This window comes from Fusarium fujikuroi, chromosome FFUJ_chr07 (genome assembly GCF_900079805.1).
Source record: "Fusarium fujikuroi IMI 58289 draft genome, chromosome FFUJ_chr07".
Lineage (NCBI taxonomy): Eukaryota > Fungi > Ascomycota > Sordariomycetes > Hypocreales > Nectriaceae > Fusarium > Fusarium fujikuroi.
Window position 1 is genome coordinate 883,978 of NC_036628.1, and position 12,362 is coordinate 896,339.

Consider the following 12,362-nt stretch of genomic DNA (forward strand, 5'->3'; position numbering starts at 1 on the left):
GTTGATAGAACATTGCAAACTATCTATACTCGTGAAGCCACTAGACTCATGTAGATTCCCCATAAAAGACCAATGAAGCTCAAAAACACGATTCGTCGTTGAACAGGAATGAAAGTGAAGCTGATGATGGATGCAATAGGCCAAATCTTGTAGCCAGCCACAATGATGGGAATAGTTTCCTACAAGATATTAGAGTATTCCGCTGATAGAGATTAGTCACTCACTGTCTTGATGTTGCTCCAGATTTGAGAGCCGCCTTGACCTTTGAGCAAACCCATGATGATCAAAAACGCAATCGTGTTCATGATAGCTCCCGCACTGATACAATCGACGAACCACTTGGTAAAAGTGTTGCGCATGCTAAACTGAGGCTCTCTATCCTTGTTGATCTGCGCCATGCGCTCCTCGTAGCCCTCTTTGAGCTCGGGTGCATCTTCGGTAGGCTGCATCTCAAGATCATTCAAACGCCCAAGCTGGGGTCCTCTAGCAGCAGGATAGGCGGGAAATGTTCGCTCCAGATACCCTTGCCAGTGATAGTTTGGGGGAGCGGTCATCAATGTGAGGGAGACAAAGCGCAGAAGCTGGACGATGTCTAGGGAGACCGGACGCTGCGGAAATTAGCCAGTGGACTTTATGATAGCACTCATTCAAAGTTCGAGATTCTCGATTCAGAAAGGTGACATGAAGGCTGCTAATTTTGCCAAACTCACACTCTGTTGACGAGCCTCAATGATCTGGGCAAGGATATTAGAGACGGTCGACAGGCCCGCAGCCTGGAGTGTAGCGGCAACGATCGGAGACGGCATTTTGGCGAAGAAATGAGAAAAGAATGACTTAATTAGTAAGTATCAAGACGCAGGGAATCAATTGCGTGTAAATTCTTGATGTTGATCTTTCATGTCAGCTTCAGATTGATGAGAATCTTGAGATGAGGTGGAGAGCCTCGTCTCACGTGCGGGCGTTGGAGCTCGGGATAAGTAAGATCCGCGAAATGCAACCCCTTTTTCTTCCTCGTATCAAGTGCCGGGCTTTGAGACACTAACAGCCAAAGTCAAGATGAGATATCAATTGGATTGGCATTGATATTTGTGAGTTTGGCGCGGATAATAAGGCGGAAGCGAGTTGTCAATTCTCTACCAAGTTAGACCTGCACAATATTAAAGCGGAGCTTGAAATATTGCAAAACTATTCATTGACGACCTTGTAAGATATTGACTACACTCTTTCAGACCAGTCATTGGGTACTTTGGTTGATAATCTCCAGCTGGATCAGATAAAAGTAAATAGATTAGCAAAAGCAAGATATTCGCCCAGGCAACTCTTCAATCCTCATCTTTCAGCTGCCAAGCCCCTACCAAATTTCAGACTTTGAAACGGCAAATGCCATGAGGACATCGGAACCTGGAATAAAAACTAGAACGAAATTGGTCGTGAAATGGTTTGTACACTTTGGGGGAGCATTGTCTTCAAGAGACGATGGCCGTTCCAACGTTAACTAGTCTGTACTTCCTAATCTGGATAGACTAGGGAGAGACCCGTATAATCTTCATTTTCATTCCCACGATCACAGCTCATCCAATTGGGTTCTCAACTGCCTCTATCAGCGTAATTGGTTTAGTGGTAAAATTCTCCGTTGCCATTCGAGCAGCGTCGGGGAGCCCTGGGTTCGATTCCCAGATTACGCATTGAAACCGACGGTTGAGACGAGATGATTCTTTTAATGTTTTTTCTTTTTGATTTGGTCAAGATTTGAAGGTTGAGGCATCTGTACAATCGAGTGAAGCCATCGTGGAGTTGTGAATGTACAGGTTAGAGCCAGGTAACAACACAGAAGGCGCGACTTCCTTCTATGTATAAATCAGCTTCGAGTCTCCACTTTGATTCATTAGGAGCTGCTATGACAGAAACTTGTATAATATTGAGCATCGGTATATATAAATTTAAACGGATTTACCGGTATAACAAAAATGACTTTACTGGCCTCGGCCATAAGTGCAAACCGGTCCAAGAGCCGGCCTCGTATCTGATGTTTCGTATGACTGCATTGTGGCCAACATGCTAAGCTGATGTACACCGTTGGACACTATGTTCGGAAGAATGGCGTGGTGTCGTATAAGCGGAATCCTACATGCGGACGTCCACGGTCTCCGGCCTATTAACAATGAAAGTCTGACTCGTAGGTTTCACAATTACCTGCACGCTACAGCAAGATGGCTCCAAACTTTGCTCTGAAAATCATAGCCAATGAGCTGCGGCGGGTAGACTATAAACAGCATAAGGTTTCATGGGCAATTCACTTCAGTCCCTCAACGGCCGTCTCAGATTTACACGGCATTAACACTGCCTCGTTTTAGGGACATTTATGAGAAATGATCATCTCTTAAGATAAAACAGCACCTCATGGCCTCACACAGTGATCTTTTAGGAAGCCCGGTGAGAACTTTATATCTTTGTGCGGGTGCAATGCATTGACTTTGGTTCTATAAAGTTAACACTCTGCTGATGGTTTTTGTTCCCCGTTATGTTTAGGGCACCCTTGCCACAAAACTCAGGTAAATTCTCAGTATATATCTATCTATATCTTTTCCAACTCTGTCGGTATCCCATTTCCTCCATTTTATACTCACAGGCAACATGCATTTCTTCCAGAATCTTTCCCTTCTGCTCCTCCCAGCCGCAGCTCTGGCTGGAGTTATCCATTATGAAGTCAGGAAAGGCTTCACAAATCCTAAAGCAGGGCCACATTCAAAGAAGATTACAGATATTCACACTCAGGAAGAGAATGATTTCTTGAGTTTCAAAGGCACGCCACCTGGCAAAGCTGTTCAAGGCGGTGTCAAGCTTCGGATCCTTTCTGTTGGTGATTCTATCACTGTTGGTTTTGGAAAAGGAACGGATGGAAATGGATACCGCAAGAGACTAGGAAGGAATCTCAGTAGTAAGATGGCACCATCTTCTTCGTGGAATTTGACTGACATTGTTTCAGGAAATGAGGTCGTTTGGGCTGGCACTGAAAAGACAACGGGAGATATGAAAGATGGCCACTTTGTAAGTTCCTCAAAAGTCCACAAATCGAAGCATTGATCTAACTTACTCATAGGCAGCCTGGTCCGGAAAAACAGTCCAGTACATCAACGACCACATCGATCCATCCCTCGAACAACGTCCCAACCTCATCCTTATCCACGCCGGAACAAACGACATGAACAGTAATCGTCACATTTCTACAGACGGAAACCTTCCTCAAGACACCACCAACCGCCTAAGATCATTGGTCGAAAAGATGATGTCCAAATGTCCTGACGCTACTATTATCATCGGCATGATCACCAATGTTTGCGACAACGAATGGTATCATTTTCAGAGAGAGGGGATCAAGATTTATCGTCAGCATATGGCTGAATTGGCAGCTGAGCTCAGAGCGAATGGGTCTCATGTACTTGCTGCTGATTTTGGGTCTTTTGATGATACGCTTTTGAGTGATTGCGTTCATCCGACGCAAAAGGGGTATGAGATTCTAGGGCACTGGTGGTATGATTATATTCATCAGATTCCTGAGGGTTGGATCAAGGATCCTGTAGGACCTGACCCTGTTCGGGATTAGGACATTCCGGATGGTAGTAGGCCAACAGTAATAAGATTTCTAATTGTTCATTTGATTAAGTTTCTCTGTCAGTATGATATCGTGAACAAGGCTTTTATGCCAATCACTTATACCCAGAATTAAACAAGCCTTCCACGGTTTTGGATTTGATGGAAGCATTTCAAAGATGCGGCCCGATGCTATGTAATTTTTGCATTACAGTAGGTACATTTCTCTGCCATGAGTGAGTGCTAGCTCCTGGTATGTCCGTTAGTGCTTGATGTGAAAAGAGCTGCGTGGAATCAACCAAATCTTAGTAACTACCTCTTTATGTCAACCAGGAGTTTAAAGATATATTAATCTTTTTCTTCTGGGTTGTTTATGGCCCAGAGGTAAGGTTGGAAGATACGTGAGGCATCGCTAACCCGCAGAACGATGTTCGATATAGTGGCATACAAGTTGGTGAGGGCGGCATTCGACCCTTTGGGCCAATTTTGAGTGAACGGTCGATTCCTTGCATCACCTCTCATCGCAGATCATTGCAGTGTTCTTATTTATTGACCAATGACCGATATTCTTTGTAAGTGCAACGCTGAATGCCAATGGACCAGGCACCGTTTACACTGGTTCCGGGCCGCCCAAGTTTGTGTTTGCATGATGAACAATGCACAGTTCTTACCTAAAATTCTACGCTTTTCGTTTCCATATCATCGATTCACGTATTCGTTCACAGATACCAGACGTAAATGATTCTGACACACGAAAAATTTCACATGATCGCGTTTGGGCATTATCTACTCTGTATATGTTCATCAGACCGGACGAGATGAATTATACAGCACATCAGATCAAACTGGGAACAGCTTCACCTCAGCTGAACAACGATAAACACTTCGTAGCACTCGCCTCATCTTGATAACCTATATATACAGTCGGCCCTTCGCCTTCATCCTTCTCAATCATCAACCTGCATCACCGCACTTCTACCAACGCGCTTATCACAATAATCACCATTCTTCACACTTCACAAATCACCCACACACTACCTACGATCAAGATGTCTTCTCAGAACACCAACACCGCTGAGATCAAAGAGTCTGCTGGTTCTCGTCGCCGTAGCTCTGCCACCATGGGCAACTTTGCTAACGAGCCAGTCGATCGCAGCGCCGAGACTGCGGTGTCTCGAAAGCAGAAGCGGGCCAACCGCCGAAGCACTCTCCGAATGCAGTGGGAGGTGGCCCCTTTCCTCGGAATGGACCTAGATGACGAGAAGGACGAGGCGAAGGAGATCAAGAAGGCTAGCGAGAAGAAGGAGAAGGAGAACGAGCAGAAGAAAGCTGAGGAGAATGAACAGAAGGACGATGAAGAGAATGAGGCTGAGAAGGAGAAGTAAGTTCCCCTTCCCCGGGCTGGACTTGTAGAATCCAGGATTCTAACAGTTTAGCTGTCCCCCAATCCCCTTACAAAACTAACAAAACACAAAAAAAGGATTAAAACAGAAAAGCACAAAAAAGCCGGCGGTAGTGCGCTACAGCCAGGAGTTTATATGACACCACCGGCTGGGGAATCAGAGTTTCCCGGCGAAGAGGAAGAAGAGGTAGGGAGTTGGTGGAAGAGGAAGATACTAGGTATCTCAGTGCGGAATTGGAGATTATCCTAATCTGCCAGGATAGTCGGGTTTTCCACTGTAAGTGATGGATATTTGGACAGTTTTTGGATCCGAGTTTGCTTTGTTCGCGTTAGTAGGTCTTGTACTGATAGGTTAGTTGGGAATTGATTTGCCTTCCCTAATTTGTTTCTTTGCTCTTGAATATGTGATATCATGACTGTGACTTGATGCTATATCAAATGATGTTCGTTCGGGACGGACAGTGAGTCACCGAGTAGTGAGTACTAACCAATCTTCATTCGCCATGATGCAGCCACTCTGTCTCATTATTTTGTTTACTCACGCAGAATAGGAGCGATTGATGCCCAACAGCAACCACCAATCACTTCAAAGGCTGGGACTTTGTGAGAGATGCATGAGTTCACTAGGTACTGTAAGACGGCTCAAGTTTTGGCCGTTCTGACATACCTTACCCACTGCAGATCACAGATAAATTACTGGCAGGAACTCCGGTCGAGATACGAATTAGAGGCTTGTTTCTACGATATTGGCCGAATGTTCTACAAGGTACTCATCATTGGAACTTATACTTGAATGACCATGATCTAGACTATGCTGGATCATGTTGGACAGATCAATCAAGATCCGGTTTACCAGGGTCTCAAATAAAACGCTCTGGGTGAATTTATGAGCCTAAATTAGATAAAAAATCATTATTAGGGACACTCAACTTCGATGTAAGCACTACCTACGGCGGATGCAAGAAGCATCGGGATCTTCATTTCTTCAACTCCGACCACTTACACTCGGCCGTGCAACGAGTTTATGGATATATTTTGCCGCGCTTCAATTAATGCACATTATACTGAGACTTCTTAGATTTGCAGATAAACTGATTTCATTGCAATTATTATTCTGAGTCTGGTTTGTTGCTCTGATGCAACGTCCATGGGATATGTCTTACGATCTGTCGTCAACCGGACCATCGGCCCTTAAAAGGCCCCCCGATCCCCGATCTCCATTCCCAAATAGGTACTAAACCCCCCTGGAACAGCTACACGCGTATGACCGGGCGGTATCAAAGCCCCCGAAACCCGGGATTAACGGCCGATAAACCATCATTACCTCCGGCGCATCAGTAAATCACATTGAACCTCAACTCGTGCCATTCAATCTACCTTTTTCATCTTTTTCATTTCCGTTTATTACCTTTTGGCATCCTCCAATGAATTCTTCAAATTAACAATTAGTCATGGATGAATGCCTCATCAGTCAGGATCAGGATCGCCAGGATGTGGCGCAAAAGACGAGGGCTTGTACGAATTGCGCGAGGTTGAAGATGAAGTGTCAGTGGCCTAGTTCCGGTTCTGGTCGTGTAGAAAAGACGTGTTCAAGGTATGATATAGCATGTTTGATGTGGAATGTTGGCTAATTGTTGGCGTAGATGTTTGAGGATGAAGCTTGATTGTCAGGTACCGGAGATCACACAGCGACGAAAACGCGGCAAGTCAACGTAAGTCCTCCCAAGTCATTTATATATAAACTTGACTGACTTTTATAGACGAGTCGCTCAATTAGAGAAGAAGATCGACGGCATCGTCTCTCTCCTCTCCGCAAACCAGCGCAAAGGCCTCTCCCCGCTAACACCAGAAAGTCCCCAAGAAGTCCAATCTCACGCTCCATGTCAACCTTATGCCAAAGAAAACCCCTTCACTACAAATCACGACATGATCAACCAAATCCCCGACGACAGCGTCCGCTTCAGCACGGATGTTGAACTATTTCCTGGCTTCCGCGTCTCGCAGCAAGAAGCATCTGAGCGTCTTGATGTATACCGCAGAGACTACGTGCCGCATTTTCCTTTCGTTCCTGTACCGAGCTCCATGTGTGCTTCGGAACTGTATGTTGAGTCGAGAGTCATGTTCTGGACGATATTAGCGGTTGTTTCGCCGCTGAATGATAAAGCGCAGATGGAGTTTAAGGCGTGGTTTAGGAGATATCTTGCTGAGCATCTTGTTGTGAGGCAGGAGAAGTCTAATGACATATTACAAGCGATGCTGATCTATCTAGCATGGTGAGTCCATCTTTCGAAGTGTAAGTGATTATGCTGACTCGTTAGGAACGACTTTCACTTTTATGGAGAGCTTCAAGTCACAAACATTATACAAATGGCTATTGGTCTAGTCATTGATCTACGGCTCGACAAGCACGCTGGACAGTTTCTGGGAGGACCAAAGACGCTGCTTGGCGATGCATGGACCTCAATGAGCAAACACCCGCTCAAGATGAAGGTCCATCAGACGGCAGCCGAAAAACGTGCAGTTCTAGGTGTATACCACATCACAAATCTGTAGGCCAACATGCCCCCTAATTACCGAAGCGCAGCTAACAAGACCAGACTGAGCCCGTACTTCAGAAAGAGCACCATCTTCCACTGGAGCACACACCTCGCTTCCTGCTGCGAAAACCTCGCCGAAGCACGAGAGTTTGAGTCAGATATATATCTTGTCTCTCTTGTTCGGATGCAGCACTTGGCCGATCGAGGATTCAGCGTCATACCATCCACCGATCCATTTGATCCAACACCCCCTACATTTCACGCCGTAACCGCCATGGCTCTCGACACCGTCCATCGCGAACTGGAGAACTACTTTAAAGTACAGCCCGAAATCGTGAAGCAGATACGTACGTCTCCTGGCCTAATTGCTGCATCAAAACTAACTGTCGCAGCTGGCTTCAGAGCCCACTACAACTCCATCCTCGTCCGACTCTTCGAGCCAATCCTCACCATGAAACCCTCAAGTCTCGTATCCTCCGACACATCCCTCACCGAACCCTTTCTCCGCACCGAATATCTCTGGAAGTGCCTCGAAGCCATCCAAAACACCCTCGAAAACCACGTCACACTGCCCCCCGAAAAGATCTCCATCCTCCCTGTGACAGTATCATGCGTCCTCGCCTTCGTAACAGTCACAGCCTCACGCTTGATCATGGCCGAGAACTCTACAGACTGGGATGTAAAAGCCGCTCGTCGACGCCTTCAATTCCAGGATATTCTCCAGCGATTGAGCGATCAGTTTGCGCAGGCTGATGAAGAGGCGCAAAGGCTGAATCGGAGACGTAGGGTCATGGAGGATGGGAGCAGTGTGTTTCTAAAGTCGTCTTTCAAGGTCAGATGGATTCGACAGTGGTATTTGTCAAAAATTCCAGAGGACGAACAGCTATTGTTGGTGCCGCAGCCGCAGACTACGGTGGAGAACTTGAGTGTGTTGCAGAGCAATCCAGACTGGGCGGCCAATCTTCAATTTGACGATGAGTTTTGGGCGGAATTGTTGAACGGGTTTGACATGGAGGCTTTTGATAAGTCTCTTACTACTGTTGCAGCTCAATAGCGCGATTGACGCTGCGTGTATTAGTATTCGATGATACCTGAAAACACTTATTGCAATGATACCCAAAGTAATGACCAGTATCAACTGCCGTTCAAAGTCTGTGTTATTCACCCATGCCCGTGTTATGCTGTTCATTGGTGACGGCACCTTCGGCCGGATGTACCCGGACGAAACAAGGGTCCGGCGCCGAATTATGTTTCATTTCCCAGCCAAGCTCCCTCTTCAAACATTCATGCACCAAAAGCCAGAAGCCATTGACACAAAAACAACAGTATAACGTCGTCTCAATTACCACCTTGTATTGTATTGCATGTTGCTTGACTCGTTCTGATTTGCAACATGGCACAAAAAGCAGCTCGCGACTGGGTATACCTGGTCATAATCTCACTCCAACTCATTGGCATGATCTGTCCGTACCGTATCCTCACCTCAAACCAAGACTCTCACTAACAATCCCCAGGTCTCGAATTCACAGAATTCTACCCCGAAGCAATCTATTCTGCACCCAATGCCCCTCTCCGCTTCCTAGCCAACGTCAAAGAACAGTATCTCTCCTTCTCGGGAGACCCCTTCTTCGGAGACAAGTTCCACGGCGCCTGGTTCCGTAGCATGTTCTTCATTGAGATCTTTGTCCAGTTTCCTCTGGCTATTTACATCGTGCGGAACCTCGCTGCTAAGAAGCCTTCATCTGGACCTGTTGAGCTCGCTGGTTTGGCGTACGGCTGCTTGACGGCCATGAGCTCTGTGGCTTGTGTTGCTGAGCTGTTGGAGATGGGGCCTGGGTTGGTGAGCGAGGACCATAAGAGGAATTTGGTCTGGGGGACGTATTTCCCCTATGCGCTTATTCGTAAGTTCCCATCTGTTTGTTGGGATGTTTACTAATGAGATCAAGCTGGTGCTATGGCTGTTGATATGTACACACGACTGTTGCGCCGGGTGAGCACTGATATCAAGCCCAAGACACAGTAGAGAACACAATCACAGAACGGCATTTGCATGACAGATAGTCGGTGTGGACTGTTGCCTCCGGCTTTTCACATTACTGTTCTACATTGCAGAAATTCCATATCCATCCCTGACTCCATAAATGCACTATACATAAAACCCTGGACCTCAGTCCATTCTCTTATTCTGCTTCGAGTATCCCCATCCATTGCCCATAGTGTTCACTCCATATCCCAGCGGCGTCGCACCCCCAAGAGCTCGTCCCTTGAGTCTTCTGGGCAGAATCACACCAAGAGTGTACATGGTAGCACATAACACACCAGCACCAAAGGACACGAGACTGTAGAACACAGTGCTCGCGTAGATATGACCGCCTAGGCCCTGCCATTCTACCTTTCCTTCTGTCTTGGGCAGCGCCGGTGTAGGGAACCATCGCACGGAAAGGCTCAGGGGTAATGGGTCGCCAATGACCAATTTTCGTGTATGAGAGCCCTGTAAATGATGCAGCGGACTGGTACTATACGCAATCGCTGAATCCAAAACACCACTGTCATGAACATGAGTATGGTGCTTCGGTGTACTATGTAGCAACACGTTCATATGCGTGCTGATATGTATATGGCTAAGTTGTAATGTGCCCGCGAGAGCGAAAACAACAGGGACGTATTCGCGCTCGGGGACCTTCTCGCCAACGACTTCGACTTCGGCCGCTGGACGCGCAGGGATACGACATGATAGTGGCGCATCGGAGTGGATGTAGAATTCGAGGAGGTGGAAGAAAGGGTCGTCGATCATGGCTATCGTGCAGTTCACTTCGCCTTCTGTGCCGTAGTTGAATTCAAGAGAGCGGCCGGTCTCGTTGCAGATGGGGAAAGGTTTCCACTCGATTTCGTGCTTTTCGTTTTCGACATGTTCGCCAGTTTCTCTGCGCCGTGTTAGAGATGTAGCTGTTATCGGGTGATAATACGTACGAGTTACGGTTCATGCATTCTACGGGAATGGGAGCGCCGTAGTGATATGAGGGAAGACCATCTTCTGGGTTCGCTGTGACGAGGGGCGTTAATGCGCCCAGGGCGACGACGGCCCAAGCGATGGGAGTGATCATGATAGCGGTGTGATTCGAGGGCGCAAAGAAGTAGTTTATGAGAAACCACCCTCGTTTATTCGGCGACTTGAAGCGTCTATATCAAGCATCAAGATCTTAACATTGCGATCAAGAAAGTCTGTTTGGCGAGCTGTGGAGGGTTGAGTTGAAGCTGGTTGGAGCTAACGATGTGGAGATAAGATGCCACCCTGGACTCGACTCGACAGTATATCACGTGTCACTTCATTCCAGCGCCAAGAAAGGGAAGTATTTACGATGAACTTCGTTAAATACTTTACATGCTTTGATATTGAATTAGAGTCAGCAAAAATAGCAGTCTTTTCTTAGTATAGAATGGGGAGTTAGGTAAGGAATTGGTGGAAACATCTGCAGATACGAGACCCTGAGTCACTCTAAACAATGATGAGAGGGAGTTTTTGTAACTGACACAAGAGATTTGTATACGCACACAAACATTCACTGTTGACCAATGTCCTATGATAAAATGTATGCTAAATTATGCAGGCTTCATAATAAATATTCTCATCCTCTGCAAATATCCTGATGAAGGCTCCGAGTTAGTCTCCGTCCAGCGGTGACTTTTCGGAAACTTCCCAACAGACTCATATATAACCCTTCACGAACTGAACATATTGATACCAACAACTCAAACTAATTTCATGATCAAACTATTACGGCCAATTATAACAAGAATCCCTCGATTCATCAGAATGACTTCCTCAGACACCGCAAGCGCCCTCAAGACTCTGAGACAGCACTATGACAGCGCTACCATGGAAGCTCAGATGCTGTACGCTTCAAAGACCATGATGCCACACCTAATCAAGCCTCTTCCTACACAAATGGGGATATCTGAAAAGACCTCAACGCCTGTGAAATTTCTGGATAATGCTTGTGGAAGTGGTGTCTTGACACATGCGGTCCAGCAGGCTTTGCCTAAGGATATCCTTGAGAAGAGCACGTTTTTATGTGCTGATGCTTCGGATGGTATGGTCAGTGTGGCTAAGAAGAGGCTTGATACAGAAGGATGGGTCAATACGGAAATTAAGAAGTTGGATGCGACGGTGAGTTGACTTACACCATGGGATGTCCAGACACTGACGAGATATACAGAACTCTGGACTCCCTGAGAATTCTTTCACGCATGTTGGTCTTGGTCTAGCACTCCATGTCATCCCTGATCCGAATGCTGTTCTTGCTGGTAAGTCTCCTTCGAAACTCCTCAGAACAGAACTAACATGTCCAGACGCCAAACGCATCCTCAAGTCAGGAGGCATCTTCGGCGCAACAACATTCCACAAAGACAACACATTCTGGCTCCCCGACATACGCACCGCATTCGCGTCATTCCCCTTTGAAGCCAAACTCCCCGAAGTCATGAAGATGCAAATGCACGATCAAGGCGACTGGACAAACCCCGCATGGATCGAAGAACACTTAAAGAAAGAAGGGTTTCAAGATGTGAAAGTGACTGCGCACGATGACAGTTACACTATTGAAAGTGCGGAGGATTATATTCTGCAGTTTGGCATGATGCTGGGCTGGTTGATGAAGACTTGGTGGAGTGAGGAAGTGCAGGGGGAGCATTCGCTGGAGGAGGCCAAGGAGTTGTTGAGGAGGCATTTGGTGGAGAAGCATGAGGGCAAGGGATGGGATATTGAGTTCAAGGTGATTTGTATGACTGGGAGAGTTGAGTAACTCGGTCTGAAGTTGAGAAGAACAGGAGCT

At 46.6% G+C, this 12,362-nt stretch overlaps 7 protein-coding genes and 1 non-coding gene; 6 read left to right on the forward strand and 2 right to left on the reverse strand.

Annotated features, from left to right (window-relative positions):
- Positions 1–23: 23 nt before the first annotated feature.
- On the reverse strand, positions 24–806 carry FFUJ_08818 (related to integral membrane protein, Mpv17/PMP22 family; the record flags this gene model as incomplete). XM_023580437.1 has 3 exons in its annotated part: positions 24–179; positions 225–608; positions 711–806. 3 exons carry the CDS (start codon positions 804–806, stop codon positions 24–26), a joined length of 636 nt encoding a protein of 211 aa, XP_023433213.1.
- Positions 807–1,604: 798 nt separating this feature from the next.
- tRNA lies at positions 1,605–1,686 on the forward strand. Its single transcript has one exon. It is a non-coding gene (tRNA).
- Positions 1,687–2,634: 948 nt separating this feature from the next.
- On the forward strand, positions 2,635–3,604 carry FFUJ_08817 (related to acetylxylan esterase; the record flags this gene model as incomplete). XM_023580438.1 has 2 exons in its annotated part: positions 2,635–3,048; positions 3,101–3,604. 2 exons carry the CDS (start codon positions 2,635–2,637, stop codon positions 3,602–3,604), a joined length of 918 nt encoding a protein of 305 aa, XP_023433214.1.
- Positions 3,605–4,640: 1,036 nt separating this feature from the next.
- On the forward strand, positions 4,641–4,976 carry FFUJ_08816 (uncharacterized protein; the record flags this gene model as incomplete). The annotated part of the gene is made up of 1 exon (XM_023580440.1): positions 4,641–4,976. One exon carries the CDS (start codon positions 4,641–4,643, stop codon positions 4,974–4,976), a length of 336 nt encoding a protein of 111 aa, XP_023433215.1.
- Positions 4,977–6,444: 1,468 nt separating this feature from the next.
- FFUJ_08815 (related to cercosporin resistance protein) lies at positions 6,445–8,584 on the forward strand (the record flags this gene model as incomplete). XM_023580441.1 has 6 exons in its annotated part: positions 6,445–6,587; positions 6,637–6,705; positions 6,754–7,266; positions 7,312–7,542; positions 7,591–7,877; positions 7,923–8,584. 6 exons carry the CDS (start codon positions 6,445–6,447, stop codon positions 8,582–8,584), a joined length of 1,905 nt encoding a protein of 634 aa, XP_023433216.1.
- Positions 8,585–8,923: 339 nt separating this feature from the next.
- FFUJ_08814 (uncharacterized protein) lies at positions 8,924–9,553 on the forward strand (the record flags this gene model as incomplete). XM_023580442.1 has 3 exons in its annotated part: positions 8,924–8,993; positions 9,045–9,431; positions 9,477–9,553. 3 exons carry the CDS (start codon positions 8,924–8,926, stop codon positions 9,551–9,553), a joined length of 534 nt encoding a protein of 177 aa, XP_023433217.1.
- A 144-nt stretch (positions 9,554–9,697) lies between these two features.
- On the reverse strand, positions 9,698–10,634 carry FFUJ_08813 (uncharacterized protein; the record flags this gene model as incomplete). XM_023580443.1 has 2 exons in its annotated part: positions 9,698–10,454; positions 10,501–10,634. The coding sequence occupies 2 exons, from the start codon at positions 10,632–10,634 to the stop codon at positions 9,698–9,700; spliced, it is 891 nt and encodes a 296-aa protein (XP_023433218.1).
- Positions 10,635–11,344: 710 nt separating this feature from the next.
- Positions 11,345–12,332, forward strand: FFUJ_08812 (uncharacterized protein; the record flags this gene model as incomplete). XM_023580444.1 has 3 exons in its annotated part: positions 11,345–11,698; positions 11,748–11,835; positions 11,881–12,332. 3 exons carry the CDS (start codon positions 11,345–11,347, stop codon positions 12,330–12,332), a joined length of 894 nt encoding a protein of 297 aa, XP_023433219.1.
- Positions 12,333–12,362: the final 30 nt, after the last annotated feature.